This window comes from Alosa alosa, chromosome 19 (genome assembly GCF_017589495.1).
Source record: "Alosa alosa isolate M-15738 ecotype Scorff River chromosome 19, AALO_Geno_1.1, whole genome shotgun sequence".
Taxonomy (NCBI): domain Eukaryota; kingdom Metazoa; phylum Chordata; class Actinopteri; order Clupeiformes; family Clupeidae; genus Alosa; species Alosa alosa.
In genome coordinates this window covers 5755127-5775877 of record NC_063207.1, presented here as the reverse complement: position 1 = coordinate 5775877, position 20751 = coordinate 5755127, and the positions used below count along the sequence as shown (strand labels likewise).

Here is a 20751-nt window from a genome sequence, read left to right as displayed (position 1 = left end):
TGCAGATCTTTCTCAAAGATCCCCCCCCGAAAAAAAAAAAAAAAAACTCATAAAGCAAACAAAATATACACACACACCAAAAAATTTGATTGCACATGGAGTCGAGCCTTCCCTCTCGCGGACACTCGGCAGCTCTTGCGCAGAGCCGAGTCCCTGGAGCTCCTCAGATCGGCGCACCGGACAGAGGTCATCAGTCTGCAGCTGCAGTTATATACACGGCGCACCGGACAGAGGTCATCAGTCTGCAGCTGCAGTTATGTACACGGCGCACCGGACAGAGGTCATCAGTCTGCAGCTGCAGTTATGTACACGGGGACGCTGACCCCCGAAACCGGCGTTGGGGCGCCTACCCTCATCTGAAAATCCCCTGAGGTGGGTAGTTGTGTGTGTGCGTGTGTGTGTGTGTGTGTGTGTGTGTGTGTGTGTGTGTGTGTGTCTGTGCATATATGCGTGTGTGTGTGTGTGTGTGTGTGCATATGTGTGTGTGTATGTATGTATGTATGTATGTATGTATGTATGTATGTATGTATGTATGTATGTGTGTGTGTGTGTGTGTGTGCATATGTGTGTGTGTATGTATGTATGTATGTATGTATGTATGTATGTGTGTGTGTGTGTATGTATGTGTGTGTGTGTGTGTGTGTGTGTGTGTGTATGTATGTGTGTGTGGTGGTGGGCTGCAGCAGGTTGGGTACCTCCAGGCGTGTGCTGTACAGTAGGCCTCCTCTCCCCTTATGCCTCTTTCAGCAGCGGTATATCTGCCCACAGAAAACACACACACACACAATTAGTAATGCGCGTGCAAACACACACACACACACAGTACTCAAAAACACTTAGTTCATCACACACACACACACACTTTACTAAGAAACAGTACATAGATGCTTTTCACACTGTGGTTTACATATTCATACAGACCCCCACACACACACACACACACACACAGGATTGGAATGACAGGAATGACAGAGCACAAGTCAAGTCATATCAGTTTAAATCACAGACACACATAAAAAGTATGTCTAAAGTAGAGTAAAGTTAAGTAGTCTAAAGTGTCTAAAGTAGATCCACACTAGACTTAGAAACACACACACACACACACACACAAACAGTATTCAAACACTTTACTAAGAAATAGTACATATCCATTTCCATATTAGATTCTACAGTGTGGATATACAGTTACATACACACACACACGCACGCACGCACACGCACACACGCACACGCAGGGCCATACCGTCAGTGAAGTCCAGCTCTGAGGGCTCCAGTAGCAGGCTGTGCGGCTCGCTGTGTGTGCTGCTCGGCCGCTCTCCCCGATGGAGCCCTGTGGCTGCGGTGGCCCCCAGCATCGCCAGCGACGAGGAGGAGGAGGAGGAGGAGGGGGGTGAGGAAGGGGACGGCACCCTGTGCACCATGGCCAGCTCTGCATGCTGCCCCGGGGCCAGCGGCTCTGCCTGCTGCTGCTGCGGTGCTGCCGAGGGCCCGTGGGCGCCCTGATCCGCGGGAGGAGGAGGAGCGGTCAGACTGGACCCCATGCTGCCGCTCCCGGCAACCGCCTCCTCGTAAGAGGGCAGGGCCACCTGCACCCCGTCCACCATGATGGACACTGGTTGACCGCCCACCTCCTCATCGCGCCTGGAAGGAGGAAGGAGCCGGAAGTGGTACAGTCAGGACAGGATGTGATGCGTGAACAAAAGACCACTACCTGGCCCTGGGTTAACAGGACAGGATGTGATGTGTGAACAAGAGACCACTACCGGGCCCTGGGTTAACATACATTCTAATGACAGGTAGGAAGTAAGGGCACCAGAAAGACAAAAAAACTCAACTTCAGCAACTAGACATCACAACAACAACAACAAAACAACAAAATCAACAACAACAACAACATCATCATTGCCATGTCACATGCAAAAACAACATTCAGCTTGTACTAACCCCCCACAAAATGGCAAAATGGCTATTATGTCAATGTACACCCATACATTATACACAACGTTTTTTCCATAAAGGTTGATGTTTAAGTTGACTAATATAATTCAGCAAACGCTATTAAGATATTAAGGGGTATTAAGATCGTCATGGTAGTGTATAGGTCTAATTAAGTGCCTGTCACTTTAAGGCCTAGTCCACACGTACCAAACCGATCTTTTTTTTCCTCCGCCTTCCCTGGAACTGTATCAAGAATATTTATGCCCAAACGGATCCATCTCAACACCGACTCAACACGCTACTTCTCTCCCCAGGCCTATAGGTGGCACTGTTTCTTTACAGAAATTGACCAAAACTTGCACTTTACAAACAGACAGAATAGGCTATTTAATTTAAATGGCTAGTGCAAGGAAAACCAGCATTGTTTGTGTGGACTGATGGTGAACTGTCAACTGTAGTCAACTGTAAAACTAATACACTTTTATTTTACGGTTTGTGAAGGGTGCAGTCACGCCCTTTATTTGGCTAACTAGGTAGGCCTACTAATCACCTTTACTTTCTTTGGTTGTAGGATAGTCCGCGGATTCACATTAGTTTTGGCTATCACCGCGAATTAGGCTACTAAACGGAAGGCTTACCCAAGTTCTAGGCTATTCTGTCGCCACATTTATAATATTGCTATAAAACCTTCAATAGTAACAGTCAATACTTTTGCCTGCATCAAATCGCGATTTGCATTCAGTGTGCTACCATCGGCTTAATGTGAGTTCTAAGCCGCCTTTGTATGCTTATATCTGATTTCTTTCGACTGTGAATGCATGTATATATGTTGTAAGACATGTAAAATAAATGAATGACACTGGCACTACGCACAAATTAATGTAGCCTAAACTTACACCGCGACTTTCCTAATAACTTAAGTTTCTCGGCGTCACAGACAGTAGCTAGAATGCATAAAAAAACACCGGGAAAAACAGTGTTCAGTCCACCAAGTCATAAGCTATCGGCGCTGAGCAGCACCAGTTGTGATATTTATCTTACGGAGTGTAATCGTAGGTAATGTCATGTATGAAAACTAGTATTGTTAGGCAATACTATAAGTGCAACTCCAGGGCAGCTGAGGTGTGGCGATGACATCATCAATACGCAAGCAGGATGTGCGGTTTCGCTGTCTAAACGAATTCAAACGGGCTACGGTTTCAGATTTTTCCACTCTGGGACCAGGTTTCAAGAAAGTGCGGTTTCGGGCAGTGCGTTTACAGGATTCGTTTGGACGCTCGGCCAAGACGAAGCAAAACCTCTGCGTTTAACCTAAAAAGCGTCTCCGTGTGGACAGGCGCTAAGACGTTTGAGGGAACCCTTGCAATTGTAACACAGTTGAAAGGCTGCTGATGTGTGGTTGCAATTCATAATGTTTTCTACATAGTTAAAATAAAGGTTCATATTTCTCCTTGGGACAAGCACTTTTGAATTTTGGAAAACACTTTTTCATTTACATCGGGATTTTGCAAACATTCAGTGTCAGAGTCAATAAAATGAGCCCTTCAACGAAATTGACAAGCAAGTAGGCTAAGCATGCTAAATTCGACATCCAAACAGTACCGTGTGTGGTGGAAGGACTTCAGCTTGGGCTGCAGCAGCACGAACAGCACCACCAGGAGCAGGACAAGGGCCACCGAGCTGGCTGTGGTGGTCACCAGGGAGACCGTGTTCATGCCAAACACAGGCTCCGGCTCCTTCTCTGCTCCGGGAGGAAGAGGATGAGGATGAGGAATGATCCGTCAGCGCAGCATCACATGTCTCCTTACTACTATTCTACCACAGCACCACGAGCATCCTGACCATCCATATGCTCTACGCATGTATAGTAACATTATGATAATACCATCCATATGCTCTACACATGTATAGTAACATTATGATAATACCATCCATATACTCTACACATGTATAGTAACATTATGATAATACCATACCATATTTCATATTATATATTGATACAGTATTAGTTACTGTATCAATATATAATATGAAATATGGTATGGTATTATCATTAAAAGAGCAGTGTTTTGTTTTTGTGGTCACGGTAGTACCACAGTATGGTACATAACTGATGGAACAGTAGAACAGGTCTTCTGACAAGGCCACCCATCTAACGGCAGAAAATAATCGCAGCCCGAACACAGACCCTGCTGTTTCAGAGCATAGCAGATATAAATGCTACAGTACACTAAGAAAGTGCTACATTAACTAAAAAAGTAGGTTTATTTTGAGCTGTGACTAATTGCACTGTGCTGCACCGACTTTCTTGGGGCCAGTTGCTGTAGACTTCTTGAAATGATCGAGGATCTCTGAGAAGTACCCGAGTTCTTGAAATAATGGGTATATTTCTGCATCACTCAGCAGCACAAGCTGTGTTACCCAAATGGTTTCTCTCCTGCAAATCTACAGCAACAGCTAAGTCTAAACAGTTTTCTCTAGCCCTGCATAACCGGTTTACTTCTCCATCTTTGTGTTAACACAGCTAGTGCTACCTAGCTAATAGACAGTTGCTAGGTAATCTAATTAGCTAAAATTAGGCGCAAAATAAAAGAACTTCTCGTTTTATGAGGTTGTGTCCTGTAGTCTCAATCCCAGGAAGTAAACACTCAAATGAAGATAAGCATCTGAACTCCCATGGAGAGTGTCCGCTAAAAGAATAACGAGAGCAAATTGATCATGTTTTCTCTTGACCCTTGAGCCAGTTCTTGAAATCCTGCATGCACATTCGCACTTGCGTAGCCAATACAGAAAATTCTGCACGGACACAAAACGTTGATGCCGCACGGAAAGACCGTACAGCCCCTGATGCTGGTGACGAAATGTGTGTCGTCCACACCATGCATACACTGTATCAGCAGATGTATATCCAGGGCTTTAAAGAGTGGTCATTAAAGCATGTAGGTGTACGGTCACACCGGTATTAGGGAATTTTGGAAAATGAACATTCTAAGGAATATCTGGGTTCATTGAATTCAACCAGAGCCATATAAAAGGTACCTTAATATGGCTCTAAATTCAACATAGAATTTCAGAACCTTGAATTGTTGTGGAACGGAATCTTATGTTAGAATGTTCAAAAACCAACACCTTTAAGGGTTAACTGTACCACCTAGTTTAGGATGGTAGCTTCCCTCGCCTGTGTGGGCCTGGTGCTCCGTGTGCGTCTGACTCACCTTGAGAGGGAAGGCAGCGGACCTGCGTCAGGGTGTTCCACTCTCCGCTGGTGCAGGTGAGGTACCTGTAGTCTCCCTTCATGACGTAGCCCTCGTCGCAGAAGAACTCAATCACGGTGCCCTCACTCAGCGTCCGACAGGGAGACGGGTGGCAAGAGTAGCCTCCATTCTCCGGTTCCACTGGATGCCTGCACACTGAAAACACCAGAATACACACACACACATACTTTATAGCCGATGTACATACTACACACACTTTATAGCGGACGTACACACCACACACACACACACACACACACACACACACACACACACACACACACACACACACACACACACACACACACACACACACACACACACACACACACACTTTATAGTCCAGACACACACAGGATTGCAATGACAGAGCACAAGTCAAGTCATATCAGTTTAAATCACAGACACACATAAATAGGTGTCTAAAGTAGATCCACACTAGACTTAGAAATACAAACACAAACACACACACAGGTTAAAAACGCCTGTGCTACCACATATTTCTTTCTACCATTTACTAACCAGCTTATTATAATTAACATAGCTCTTCAGCCAAGTAGACCGGCTAATTTGTGAAATCAGTTGAGGTTAAGTGCACAGGTAAAACCAATACATGATGCGACTGTAATAGAGGTCGTAATTCGTCTGCCGCTCATGGCCCTCGAACCCGCCACCTCAACACACACCGGCATGGGAGTCAAACGCTCTAACCACTGAGCTAAAAGCCCAGGCTTCCAACTCAGTGGTTAGAAGCGGTTAGGGGTGTGAGGATTTACATGGGCAACTAGCATGCTAGCTCAGTTCGCCTCCGTTACACGACTTTGACTTTCTGAAGCCAGAGCTTTCCACCTCTGCACACATTACAATGACTAAGCTATTGAACTGTCATAATCACTTTAAGGCACCATATATGCCATCACTGAGCAAAAAAAAATCGGTATGTTTTCTGATATGCCATGGATAATATACAAACGAGAATGAAAAGAACAATAGAAGTACAATAGAAGGGTAATAGAACAGCAATGTTTGGTTGGAGTTTCCATAACGATTTACCAGCAGTGCTGCTGACAAATGGGCTTTTATTAGACTGTAACCAACTCTGTGGAGAAGCTGGCCTAGAATGTACAAAACAACACTAAGTCATGGAACAGATGGAGATGACTAAAGCATTGTGAGAAAGAGGGAAGAAGGGGGGTAGAAAGAAGAATGGGAGAGAGAGAGGAAACAGAGAGGGAGAGATAGAGGGGAGGATCGGAGACAGCAGAGGCAGGGTCAGCGCGCACACACACACACACACACACACACACAATCACAGACACACACACACCTGAGGCGTGTGTTGTGGATACTGAACTCAGGAGCAGTAGTAGAGGCAGGCTCAACACTGCTGCTGATGGGGAGCCCAGGTAGCCTGTACTCTCTCGCACCATCGCTCCATGGCTCATCTTCTCACTCCTTACCAGGCCCTGAAAACTCTCGTCCTAAAACACACACACACACACACACACACACACACACACACCCACACACACACAACACACACACACACACACACACACACACACACACAGACATACACAGTGTATGAGATATTGAGCAGACACTTTTATTCAAAGTGACACAAATTTCAAACAGCAGATTCAGGAATGAACACCAGACAGTTTCTCAAGAGGCAATGCTACCAATGCAGACAGTAATGTTGTTGTCTACATCATCAATATCCCTGCTGTTATTATAAGGTGTTAATAACTAGAGGGAGACTAGAGTATGTTTCAGGTAAACTCATAGACTGTATCTATATAGAACAGTCTATGTGTAAACTACCTTGTTCAAACTCTGAATGACTTTCTCTGAGGTGCCCTACAGGCACTTCCTCAACTGTGAGTGACAGCAGTGTGTGACGTGGTATCGGTTACAACCACATACAGCTTCAAAGGGGGAGAAAAACACACGTGTACCCTGGCTTTCTGTAAATGCAACTAGTGGTTTTAGATCAGGATGTGGTGCAAATCAACAGGGGCTCTAATGACATCAACACAAAAAAGGTGAATAAGTGAAACTATGTTTCTTTTCACACTAAATAGACATGTATTAATTGCAGGCTTCCTGTCAGCCTGACAGACACACAAACAAACACACCCAATACAAGATTACTGCTTTACAAGTGTAAATATTCGTAACAGGAGGAAAACTCCAAGTGAAAATAAATTAATGGTCTTTCTAGGCCCAAACGTAAATTCCGATTGAAGTGAAAGTCATACACTTCCTCTTCAAAAAATCGTTGAGGAAGAATGCATTAGTCAAGAATCAAACGTTAGTATGAACATTTTATTTAAATTAACGGTGACATAATAACACTAATGTTTGAATAGACCTGTAAAACGCCTACAAGAATGGCTTGGTTAGATATAACATTAGCCTACATTAACGTTCACTAACGTTAATTATTAACAGCTTGACATTAGCTCACTACTACCTGTTTAACATTGTGTTCAAGGAGAAGGGAGCAGTAATGATTCCTTATGAACTCCTACTTATCTGTTCGACGACAAAGTTTTTAACAGGATTTCTTTATTAAACTCAGCATAACAGTGCCTTTGTTAGCGATAGCTAGCTAGCTATTAGTGAGAGAGGAAATAGCTAACGTTAAATGACGCGTTTGTCAGGTTATGACTATTTTAAATCTATCAACAGACATGGTAGACAAAGACAACCAAAACAACACAACATATCCTCTCGAAAATTAGGCATTGAGCGGCACCATATAATATTTATTTTAATAAACGAATTAGACTAAAATCTGTTGTTGTTCTTGCATGCTAACGCTAGCCTGTCGCACAAAGGAAGCTGCTTCAGAACAACGTTAACTTCAGCTAGCAGGCTAACCGAACTTGCCAGCTGGAAAGCCAGGTTTGTTTACATTGGAGGCCTTTCTTTCCCGACAGTCGTGAAAAAACTCATATACCGTTTACTTCCAAAAGCTATAGGGAAATGTAAATAGTGAAGTATGTGGTCTATTATTGTTTCCTTTAACATGATAAAGATTAGATGGAGAAAATACCAACGTCTATTAACGTACCACTGCGAGCTGCCAGGCACCGACCTCTTCCTCCTCGCCGTCTCCCCCGTCTTTTTACGCAACCACGACAAGACAGCCTACACACGATATCGTTAAGTGTAATATGCCCACACAGATGTCAAATGACTGTGGCGTTTCACCTCAGTATCGGAAGTCGACTGTCAGCAAATGACCAACGCTACCTAATTGACATTATCTGCTTGGTTTGGTCTCTGGTTATGGATTTGTCTATTTCCTGATGTCAATGGTGTGACTTCCGGGTATTCTATCGAAGCAAGTGTCTACTACACATCCGTATGCGTAGGCCACTGTCTATGGCGTAGGCCCCTAACCAAGGAGGAGGTGTTGTGTTGCAGGCTACAGATGACTGGAGCAGAAGTTATGCACAGTATACATCAGGATAGTTTTTTTTTTTTTAAACATAGTTGACAATTTTGGGATTATTGCATTATGGTATTGCAGGTAGGCTACCATAAACCAATCTTGTTTGCAGTAGTAGCATAATGGACCAATGCAGAAAGTATCTGTAGCCTATGTAGATCAGGTCTTTAGAGGCTGCGGTGGTGCAGATCCTGTAGGCCTTCCACAAAATGGGCTCAGTGCCCATGGGGACCCAGGTTCAAGGCCCACAAATATAACAAATAATAATAATAAAAGAGTTGAGTCTATAGAAGAAAGGAGACACAGTGAGTGGAGTGCTATGGTGCTTAGGATCATTTATGCTAATGATGAGGAACAGTGTTGCCACAGTCATCAGTATTTGAAGGCATTCTGTCCATGGTCCACTTCTCAAATTCTACTGGTATTTCTTCCAAGAACCAATCTAACTCCCTTGGGTGAAAATTTAGAAAAGTAAGCAATGGCATTAGTTAACCACCAATGTGAATACCATGCCTGAGTAGGATTGTAAATTGATAATAGTTAATATGTCTGTACTGGGATAAGCAATTTCTGTTACATGTATGAAATCAAATAAATATAATTATAAAAAAAAAAAAAAAAAGAACTGTAGTCAAAAGTTGTAAAATTTGGCACCCTGATTGAGTATTCCTAGAAAATTGCTCTGCATGATCTAGTACACACACACACACACACACACACACACACACACACACACACACACACACACACAAACAATCAGGGAACCTCCTAAATGTAACCTTAATTCTCTATCATCTGTTATCTTTCCACTAACCATTTCTGCACCATGTTTTCTAGTAATAGATATCCTATTAAGATTTAGGAAGTGCCAATCAGGTTCCATGGTTTAACTCCCTTTTCAAACACTGGTTCCCAGTTGGTGGAATAAGTTGCCCAGTGCTCTCTGTTCCTGTGATAGTTTTGGATCTGTCAAGAGGGGGTCTAAAGACATATCTGTTCAGCATACACTTAATTAATTAAGGGGTTCTCATGAGTTATGATTTGTATAGGCCTATATGGTATTTGTTTATTTTCATTATTGATCATTGATATTGAAGTGGTATTATTGTTTATTATTGATATGTTCCTTAATATAAGGAATATAATATATAAATGCATAACCATGAAGACACAAAACAGTTCTTCACATTCATGTTATCACTGTAACTAATTTGAGTTACTGTAAATATTGCGATGGGAGAGCCGCCATTGGAAATATATGTGATGTTAAATGATGTGTGATGTGATTGATATTAGTTTTATCAAGTTCATTCATGTAGCCTATATTTGTCCAAAAATATATTTCAGAACAGTTAACAGAGAAGATAACCCAGGTTGCATTGTTCGGTTTGAAAACAAAGTATTACCAGATAGAAAACAGAAATCTTGTGGTATTTCAAAGAACTAGTTTTACAGCTGTGAAATATAGCAAAATAAGGCATTTGTTGACCATCAGGCCACTTTGTGACACGAGTATGCATTTTGGAAAGAACATTGTAACACTTTGGTTTTGCTGAGCTGCAGGATACAATGGTTGTGAAATATTCAGCAGCTTTTTTACACACACACACACACACACACACACACACACACACACACACACACACACCACACACACACACACACACACACACACACATCTATTTCTTTATTTATGTTACAAAGTTTAATTCTCATAATTTGCTTCTGTCTTTCAATAGAATCCTGACAGTGCTGCAAAGTTCCGGGATTCATTTATACAACTTACAACTTACTAATACTCCTTGAAGTCAACCAGAAGAGGATATGCCATATAATTGTCATTACAATTGTGTGCAGTTTAGTTAATACAGTAATTTTGCATGAGAATACTGTCTGACATGGACAGTAACCTCACTATGAATTCCTCTCCACACATTTCTTTCAATCAATTTCTTCCACACATTTGTTGGGTCTTTCAAGAGAAGTTAGGCTGGCACCAGGGTAGAGGAGTCACAAATTAATAGTAACCTCTATTAAGAGGGGTCCCACATTAATAGTAACCTCACTATTAATTCCTATAAGACAATCTGCAAATGACAAATATCATGCAGTTGCCACCTCCAGGCTTAAGCATATGAAGAGTTTGGTTCCAAAATGCTATATCTCCATTTTTGAAAATATTAATCAGTATCAATAGTTATCAATAATAACATGATTAAGTCATGTTATTTAATTTGGTATTTCAGGTAATATCAATACAATTGCCGCTGTGTTGTTTTAATTGAGTAAAGATAAATCAAATTACAATAACCCAACAGTTCCACTGAGATGACTGAGGAAAACAAAATGATTTATGAAATAAGTTGCCCAGTGCTCTCCGTTCCTGTGATAGTTTTGGATCTTTCAAGAGGGGTCTAAAGACATATCTGTTCAGCATACACTTAATTAATTAAGGGGTTCTCATGAGTTATGATTTGTATAGGCCTATATGGTATTTGTTTATTTTCATTTGGCTATTGATCATTGATATTGCAGTGGTATTATTGTTTATTATTGATATGTTCCTTAATATAAGGAAATATATAATATATAAATGCATAACCATGAAGACACAAAACAGTTCTTCACATTCATGTTATCACTGTAACTAATTTGAGTTACTGTAAATATTGCGATGGGAGAGCCGCCATTGGAAATATATGTGATGTTAAATGTTGTGTGATGTGATTGATATTAGTTTTATCAAGTTCATTCATGTAGCCTATATTTGTCCAAAAATATATTTCAGAACAGTTAACAGAGAAGATAACCCAGGGTGCATTGTTCGGTTTGAAAACAAAGTATAACAAAGTAAAATCTTGTGGTATTTCAAAGAACTAGTTTTACAACTGTGAAATATAGCAAAATAAGGCATTTGTTGACCATCAGGCCACTTTGTGACACGAGTATGCATTTTGGAAAGAACATTGTAACACTTTGGTTTTGCTGAGCTGCAGGATACAATGGTTGTGAAATATTCAGCAGCTTTTTTAGATAAAACACACTATAAAAATTCATTAAAAGGAGGATAAAGTGTTTTAGAACCAAACTCTTCATATGTATTTTTATGAATACTGACTGTTTCAGCATATGCAAATACTCAGCATTGTTGTGTTCAATACACCACTGATATCTTGTATACAACCAGAAGGTGGTTGATACAACCAGAAGATGGTTGAATACAAGTTGTCACTTTGGACAAAGGCGTCTGCCAAATCCCATAACCGTCCATAACCAAACCATACATTTTAAATGCAAATATGTTTAATGTTAAATCTACAATTGAAAGTCTAGATGAATACAGATGAAAATCTGGTAGGCGTAACGGTCAATGCCCTCAGTGTGTGACGTGTCTTTCGCATGGAAATGGGCGGTCCTACCCTGAACAAGCAGTTGCTATAAAATGGTAAGGTCGAGCAAATAATCTCCACACCTGACCCAGGCACGACGACTTCTTCGGAACCAGCGCTGCATTGCCATTGGTAAGTAAGTTCTGAAATGCATTGAAATCCAGTTGAGAATATAAAAAAGCCAGTGTTATAAAGTAGACCAAGATATGGTTATCTAGGATGTGAAATGTTATAAATAATATATATTTTATTAGCATTACTGCAGATATTCTTTGAAAAGTTATTGCATGAATGTGTGAATTTCTCTTTAAATGTTTGAAAAAGTGATATTGGAGATTTTGCTTTTACATGACAATTTTAAATGTGCAAACACTGAACATGATTGCAGATTGTCCAACATTTTAAAAACTGCATCCCATTTAAATTCCTACATGTCATGCCATTTATGTAGCCTATGTAGAGTTATCAATAGATATTTTAAGCATGATATAGCAGGTGCCTATCAAGGCCTCATCAAAAGTTACAATTGGCCTATGTTTCGCATGTTAGTAGCTGGGTTTCCAAAGTTTTGTGCAATTTTGTTTTTAAGGATGATAAAACACAAAAGGCAGAGCAGTGAAACATGACATCAGATCTTTCAATTTAATTTAGATTGAATCCACATTAATAGCCATTGGTATGATTACAGTTTAAAGTGCTTATACACACTAAATTTTAGCTGGTCACATACTTTTCAAAACATGTCTTTCAAACACCATAACCCCACACCAAATCTGCAAAATTCTCAGTGTTTGACTCAGTTTTCAATTTCCTAAAACACATTTAGCAAAACACCACACACAATTTTCTACCTAACACAAAAAATCTAACAGGAAGTAACTTGACTTGAGTAACTTGACGCAAAATGCCACACTTATTTGTCACTTATTCACACTCAGTCCTCAACAAACACTCATTACTTCACTGACCACTATCCGATCATTGCTTTAGTATAGGCCTAGATATATTCTATATATAGGTGTAGACCCACATCAAACCAAGATCCACGCACAACCTGGTTAGGTGCAGGTAGATTGCAGGAACATACCTAAATAGCAAAAATAAGATAGCTCTACCGCAATGTTAACTTTTATGCGATTGTTGTGGTCTGTGCCACCTTAGGAACGTATATGTTTGTTTCGGCAGTTGAAAGGGTCTATAGGCCTATGAATATATACGCCCAACTGCCACCGCCAACACACACACACACACAGATAAATATTTCTTTCGAAAAAGCAAAATAATTTGATAGTAGTCAGTCATTTCTTTCTTTGGAAATACAGTCATTTCTGTCTTTGGCAAAATCAGCTTTTTCAAAACTCCATGTACATCTGGTGGTCATTGTGTTTTGCTTCCTTTTTTCTTGTTGTCTGTAAAATACTGTATTCACAACAGCAAATTATTTGGGAACAATCACTATTTTGGGTTATCAGGGTCTGGATTTTCCAGGCTACCGACCAGTAGGAACGGCTATAGTGCCCTTCGATGCAAGGCACCTAACCCCTCACTGCTCCCCGAGCGCTGCTAGCGGGTTTGTGTAGATTGTAGATCTGTATCATGGCTTTTTCCCCTGCAGCAGCAATTTCCTCTTTAGTAGTATATGGCACAATGTTGACGCGTCCAACCTTTTCCAGGTCTTTTGCTGTAATCTTGACAGGTGGAATCACTGATGCTCGTTCGATTCTGAGGGTTATGCATTCAATAATTCCTATGCCATGGAATGTTCCATGATCACCAATCGTCCGGGTATTATGGTCAGCATTATCAGCAACGTATTGAATGAAGTGCCCTGATGGTGTGAATCCATCAACCTCTGTTTTCTGTGCTACTGCGGCACCTCTTTCGTACTTCTGTACCTCTGAACATGAACAACTAAACCCAAGTTGATGCAGAGTGTCAACTACTACGAAACTTTGATGCAAAGTGGTGATGCATTTGTACCCCAACTCCAAGTTGAAGTGGTGGGAGTAGACCTCTTGGTCTAGTCGCTTGCATTATGGCCTGACCGGGAACTAACTTTGAGATCCTTTTTTCCCCAATAAATAATGTGCGCAGGAAGAGTTTCAGAGACTCTAGAACATAGAGCAGTGCCTTCATCACCGAAGACATTTCCAGACTGGTTGGATAGGTACATTTTTCCTCCAAAACAGACCTAATGTAAAGAGTTCTGCTGCAGCCATTATAAGATTCCGATCAGCCTGTTTGTCTGCCACAGCATCAGATTTGGGTCTTCCAACTTTACCAATTTTACATCTTTTTGGGCCATTCCTGTCTTCATCATGAAAACACTGGCCAGTCATTCACATAGGCCAGTCTTCCTTTCACTGCATCTGACCAGTGGTCCCAACGCTTAGTGCAAATTTCAGATATTTTTGTCTGGAAGTCTGTTGTCCTGACAGGAATCAGTTTGAACTTTTTTTTCTTCCCTGCATATCTGTCATGCACCCCACAAAACAAACAGTGATCTCACTGCTCCCTGAGCGCCGCTGTAGCAGGCAGCTCACTACGTCGGGATTAGTGTGTGCTGAGTGTGTTTCACTATGTCACGGATTGGGATAAATGCAGAGACCAAATTTCCCTCACGGGATCAAAAGAGTATATATACTATACTACTTGTATGAAAATGAAGGGGCAGAGGATCTTCACTTACAACCAACTATCCCTGCTTGCTGCTGTTTCTTATTTTGCGCTATTCTTTTGGGATTTGTGAACTTCTTCCGGCACTCTGCATGAACGACTTGGCCAGGGACTACAGTTATGTCAGCATTGCATTGTTGACTAGCTCTGTGGATATCTTCACATCCCCTCTGAGTTAATTTGACTGTCAGTGCCTCATCAGACGTTTGGTTCCCACAAAACACACATTCAGCCATCTCATCCTAGAAAATATATAACAAACTCATGCTTTGCTTCCAATCTTTTGCATGTTTTCATTTGTGAATTACTTTAGGGACTAAACATCAGCTAACAGGAGTAAATATGCTGAAAGTTGAACCTGCCAGCCTATAGTCAACCAAACAGAAGCCTAGTTGATAATGTTTGATAGAAATAAAGAACAATACATTTTTCATCCAATTTTCAGATTGTGTGTTTTTATGGTACATTTTATGAATAAATGCCTAATTTGCATATATAAACATAAAATCTCAAAAACTTGTAATACATTTTTTCTTTGATATGATGTCACTAATCAACTGGAGAAGTTTCATAGTGATAGCTATTAATTTATTTTTTTTCCCTATTACTTAGAGTGTTGGGCACTTTGGCCTTTAATCTAAAAAAAAAAATATGTTCCACTCCATCTTCGGCGGAAGACTTTTAGTATATGATTCAGGAGGGTATTAGGACCAATAAAAACTATGAGGCATTTCTGTTGACTGGCCTATTATACAAAAGTGTTTATAATGTGAGGTGAATGTTTGCTTTAGAGATGTGTTTATGACATTTTGGATGTTGTGAGTCATTTTGCTGGAAATGAGGCATTTTACATTTTGTGATCTTAACATTAGGACCAAAAAGAGAAAAAGAGTTTAAAGTCATGAAGCAGTAAAAGAAAAAATCCATACACTCTGTAAAATTAAAATCTGCAAGCTTTCGTTCAGGCAGAGTAGTTTAGTTTCCTACTCTGCCCAAGGAAAGTCTATGACCAAAAGATTGCAGATTTAAAAAAAAAAAACTATTGTACAGATCTGAGAGTGCAGATTTTCCATTTTTACTGCTTAAAATCTGAACATTAAAACATGAGTTCTTTCATAACAATTATTAGGATAAGGATAATAAAAAAATAACAGTCATTGTCAATACCATCACCAGTATCTGTCCTTCTGTCACTGTCTGGAACCATTGACGATCAACATGTTGTCAGTGTAAAACTGTATTCTGCAACCATATTTCTTATTACTGAATGAGTAATTTAGGCCTATTGTTCTGTTTCTTTCTCTCACACTGCTTTGTCAGCATACCAGATTATTGTTATATGTATACGCATTCATCTTGATACATGCCGACATTTTCTACAAAATATCTATTTGTAGAAAGAATGCTATTCATGTCAGTGACAACATATTCAACTCAATGAAATATCACATAATATTATTTATTGTAGTGGTAGTATTTATTGTTGTTATATTAATTGTTACCTATAAGGTCTCCTTTGCTTTGAGAAGATGAGAGAAGTGTAAATGTGGAAAAAGTGAAGCGCAGCGAATACTTTCCGTATGCACTGTATATTTCCTACTTTGGTAAGGGTAACATTTGTGCTTTCCATGACTATTTCTTCTTAACTATTTATTTATTTGAAGTTTTTAAGATTGGTTTGGTGCTTTTTCTTTTTTCATTTATGGAGCTGTTGTAACAAGTAAATTTAACCGGAGTGGGATTAAATCAAGTCTTATCTAATCTTATTTTATTCTGCTTTCTTGAACAGAAGGCTACCCATCATGGAAATTGCGAAGACCAGTCAGAGTCTCACCACTGCATCAGAGATGCGGGAGACCACCCAGATGCTGATGCAGCCCAATGCAAACTGGGAGGAGTACCTGACTCCTGCTCCACTCTCCATCGCCATCATGGGGGAGCTCATCTTCATCTCCTCCGGGGACGACTTCTCCATCAACCCCTCCAAAAGAGACTCAAAAGACTCCCCTCAAAAGCCATTTGAGTACATAAAATACCCCGACTCCTTCAGGGCCTGCCTTATGCAGGTGTGTAACTCAGGCTGGCACGCATTCAACGAGGCCCACAAGAACATGGATCAGATCCGCATTCATACGTCAACAGTTCCTGTTTACATGAAGGCAGCGGTCAAGATCCTTTTCAAAGGCAATGATGAAGTTATTAAAACGCTCCTGCCCAATCAGCTGGAGAACATCCGCACTATTGCAGATGAGTGCGTGACACTAGCAGACAGTGTTGAAAAGAAATATATGGATGTCATCAACTTAATCCAGGAGCTGTTGGCAGCCTGTGTCAATGCCGAGTGCATTTATGGAGACGAGCTAGATAAGGTCAAGATGAAATTGAGAGAAGCCAAAACAAAGGAGAAGACTGCCAGAGAGCTGACCAAACGGTCCGAAAAAGCTTTTGAGGCGATGTCGAAGCAACTAGAAGAAGCACAAGCGGGGTTCATGAGCTCAATGGACTCCCTTCCAACGGGATGGGACATGATAGGCATGGATTTTGTTGAAGGACTCACATCAGGTATAACAAGACTTCTGAATCCACAGAAAACTTCAGTAACGGAAAAGAGTGATGATAAAAATCCTGATGAGATCACTCTGATGACTGTCTACAGCAAGTCTGGAGAGATTCTGAGCTATGCAGGGAGTCTTAGTGAGTTTGTCAAAGAAAGTGGAATTGACTGGAAGGAATTATATGATCAGAAAACTAAATCTACCAAGACCAAATGGACTCAATCTCAGTTTGAAAGGATCTATGAAGACCTGAAGAAACTGTCTGATTGCAATCCTGTGAAGAAAGCTCTGGCATTATGTGAGAAGGGCATTGCCATCTGTGCAGAGATAGCAAAGTATGACCCAGAGAAGAAGTGGGATGAGAATATAACCCAAAAGCTGATAATAGATGTTAAGAAGGTGAACGACGATGCCCGAACCTTTGACAGTGAGAGTAAGGCCACCTCAGGTTCTCCTGCACTTACCCCAAAACCGCCGATGATGTACAAAGCAGAGAGTACATCAGGACAACGGCAGTCTGCCAGTCAGAGAGCATCGGAGAACGCCCATTTCCGCATCGAGCAGAGCCGACAACAACTCCAGCAAGCGTGTGAGTTATATGAGAAGCGTATGGAAAATATGGAGAAAAACGAGAAGGAGCTGAACGAGATCCTGATTGAGATGCAGAACTGCAAGATCAAAGAGATTGACTTCAACACCAAAATCGAAATGCTGGTCAAAGGTCTCGATGCCATGGGCAGAGTCAAAGAGCAGTGGGAGAAGATGGTGCGCTTCTTCCAGATGGTCTCCAACATCGTTAAAGCAAGTCTCAGTCAGAAGCTACACAGCTTTGTGAAGACATCCGAAGATATAAAGAAACTCGCTTACAACGAGAAGCTGTTTGCAAAAGACCTCTTGTACAACTATGCTTTTCAAGCCTCCAACATCGCCAGCCTGGTCCACATGATCTCAGGGACCTACACTGAAGTGTCCAGCAAATACCTGATGGACAAAGTGAGCAGCCTGGGCAAGCTCATGGCCATGGATAAGAGTAACCCAGAGTTCATGCAAGAGCGTCTGAAGCTGCAGCAGTCTTGCAAGGCAGCTCAGGACGGCATCCTTCAGCTGGTCCAGAAGAACAAGAAGGAATTTGAGAGGAAGACCGACACCAGGATGGAAAAAATAGAAAGTGGGCTGAAAGCCGTTCTGCCTGAAGCCTCGCCCGAGGAGACTAAGAGAATGAGAGAAATAGTTCAGGCCGGGTTTACAGAGGGAGGGAATGTTGATGAGGAAGAGAATTATTACTGATTCAAGTTCATTTTTTCCCATAGGCCTACCACATTTTTTTTGCATGAACCTATAATTGAGTCAATTTTCGCTAATACGCTTAGAAATTAATTCTTACAAATGCAATGCAGATTTGAAAAAAAAAAACATGTTTTAGTTTCAACATGGTGATATATTCATTCTATATTTTTATATTATTATTAATGTTATTTCTTAACTCATTTTCTTTAGGACACCAATGAAACAGATTGTATTTGATTACCTTTGTAAATGATAAGAAAACCGGTTGCCCTGTATTAGTTTGGAGTGTATTGAGAAATAAAAATTGCTCTTCAAAATGAAGTATTCTGACTGTATTGTCACACATGCTTAATACCAAGCCAGTTTGAACAATAAAGCCTTAACTTGCAGGTCTTAGCGCTAGTATTTGACTCCAGCAGGGTATCAGATGGTGTTGGTGATCTGTATACTGGGATATGTGTTGGTTCTGGGACATTACATTACATTTAGCAGACACTTCTTGACCAAAGTGACTTACATATGTCAGCTATATTACAAGGGATCACATTGTCCCCAGAGCAACTTGGGGGTTAAGTGTCTTGCTCAAGGGCACAACGGAAGCCGACAACTTTCAGGCTACTGTATGCTAGCCCAGCTCCTTAACCACTACACTACCACCGCCCCGACTACACTGGACTTATATGGCCTTATGTAGTGTCTTTCCAATATTGAAGTTATATTTTACATGGTTAAAAGTGCTATTGCTGCAATGAACTAGTTTTTTTATATGGCAGGCCATAGGCTGTATAAACCCTGGTCAACTAGGCCAAGGGACCCTGGCACCCTTTAGCCAGACGAAGATACAGTATATTATCAAACAACACACTACCACACCCAATTGCAATATGGACAAGTATGAACCTGTTTTATAGCCTATAAATGTTTAAATACATTACAATACAGTATGTTGGGCTATAATAATTCAGAAACTTGAACTGTTGCGGAACGAAATCTTTTGTTAGATTGTTTAAAAACTCCTTTATGGCCAGGCAGCTACAGTGCTACACTTTGGGGGCATGTGTTTATGAGGAATGGAGATCTATCTGAAAAATTGCCAGAATTCACCCTTTGCTAAGCCACCCGTCACTAGGCACGGGAGGTCTGACAAGCTTTTCGAGTTTTGCCATGTTAACCTGTGGAGACTGGAGGCCTGTGGGTCATGAAGGGCACTTATTATCCCTGTTCTCCCCCTATGTAATAGACGTGCAGGGTGCTAAAGCTTGTCAGGCATAGCAACAGTAACTAAGGAGGGCGGGACTTAGCGAAGGGTGAATTCTCTTTAAGAGATCAGAGTAGGGAAATATGTGATCATGGATCTGAGCCCTCAGCTCATGGTTTGGATGGGATGGGTCAGGATGGCTCATGGGTGGGATGGGATGGCTAAGGGGTGGGATGAGATGGGTCAGGATGGCTCAGGGGCTCATGGGTGGGATGGGATGGCTGAGGGGTGGGATGAGATGGCTCAGGGGTGGGATGGGATGGGTCAGGATGGCTCATGGGTGGGATGGGATGGCTCATAACTCCAGGCAACGGCTCACCCCAACAGCACATTTCCAGAGGTACAGAGCAACATAACTCAGTGACATAACTCAACCTAGCAAATGGAAAGACCAATGGAACTGGGGTTTCTAAAGATGGACCCTTTCCCAACACCACTAGGCAGTCTTTTCTAATAATAATAATAATAAAAAGATTTCTTTATTATTAATAATGTCCATCATGTATTTCTGTTTTGTTTTGTTTGTTTTGTCAATGTATAGGTCACCATTGTGTGTTTAATTTATAGTGTATAAGTGCTGTATTATTAATGGCGGTCTCCAGGTGTGTCCTAGGTCACCTGCCCAGGGACTGCAGGTGAAAAGTAGTTATTTTTACTAACTCTGTAGAAAAGAAACACCATGTAAATATGCCAATGTTCATAAATATGCATGGTCCCTATCAAATAAACCAATAAAATAAAAATTGTATTTAGGCCTACTTCAACCCTTCCCATGAGACATATTCAAACCTGCTATGAGCTGAATAACATCACCAATAGATTACAGTGTTAACAAATTGGTTTAAAATAAATAAATAAAAATAATAAAAATAAAAAAAAAACCTTCACGACAGCCCTGCTAGAGTGTAAAATGATGAGAATCGTCATTGTTATA

General features: G+C 41.0%; 2 protein-coding genes across 2 annotated transcripts; one reads left to right on the top strand and one right to left on the bottom strand.

The window, feature by feature from the left end:
- Nucleotides 1-603: 603 nt before the first annotated feature.
- Nucleotides 604-8560, bottom strand: LOC125284744 (sushi domain-containing protein 6-like). Its single transcript, XM_048228872.1, has 6 exons — nt 8272-8560; nt 6520-6673; nt 5154-5348; nt 3541-3679; nt 1244-1641; nt 604-758 (listed from the first exon to the last, which is right to left on the bottom strand). Exons 2-6 carry the CDS (start codon nt 6635-6637, stop codon nt 733-735), a joined length of 876 nt encoding a protein of 291 aa, XP_048084829.1. The 5' UTR covers nt 6638-6673; nt 8272-8560; the 3' UTR covers nt 604-732.
- Nucleotides 8561-12134: 3574 nt separating this feature from the next.
- On the top strand, nt 12135-18660 carry LOC125284391. The gene is made up of 2 exons (XM_048228324.1): nt 12135-12173; nt 16507-18660. Exon 2 carries the CDS (start codon nt 16520-16522, stop codon nt 18557-18559), a length of 2040 nt encoding a protein of 679 aa, XP_048084281.1. The 5' UTR covers nt 12135-12173; nt 16507-16519; the 3' UTR covers nt 18560-18660.
- The last annotated feature ends 2091 nt before the right edge of the window (nt 18661-20751 follow it).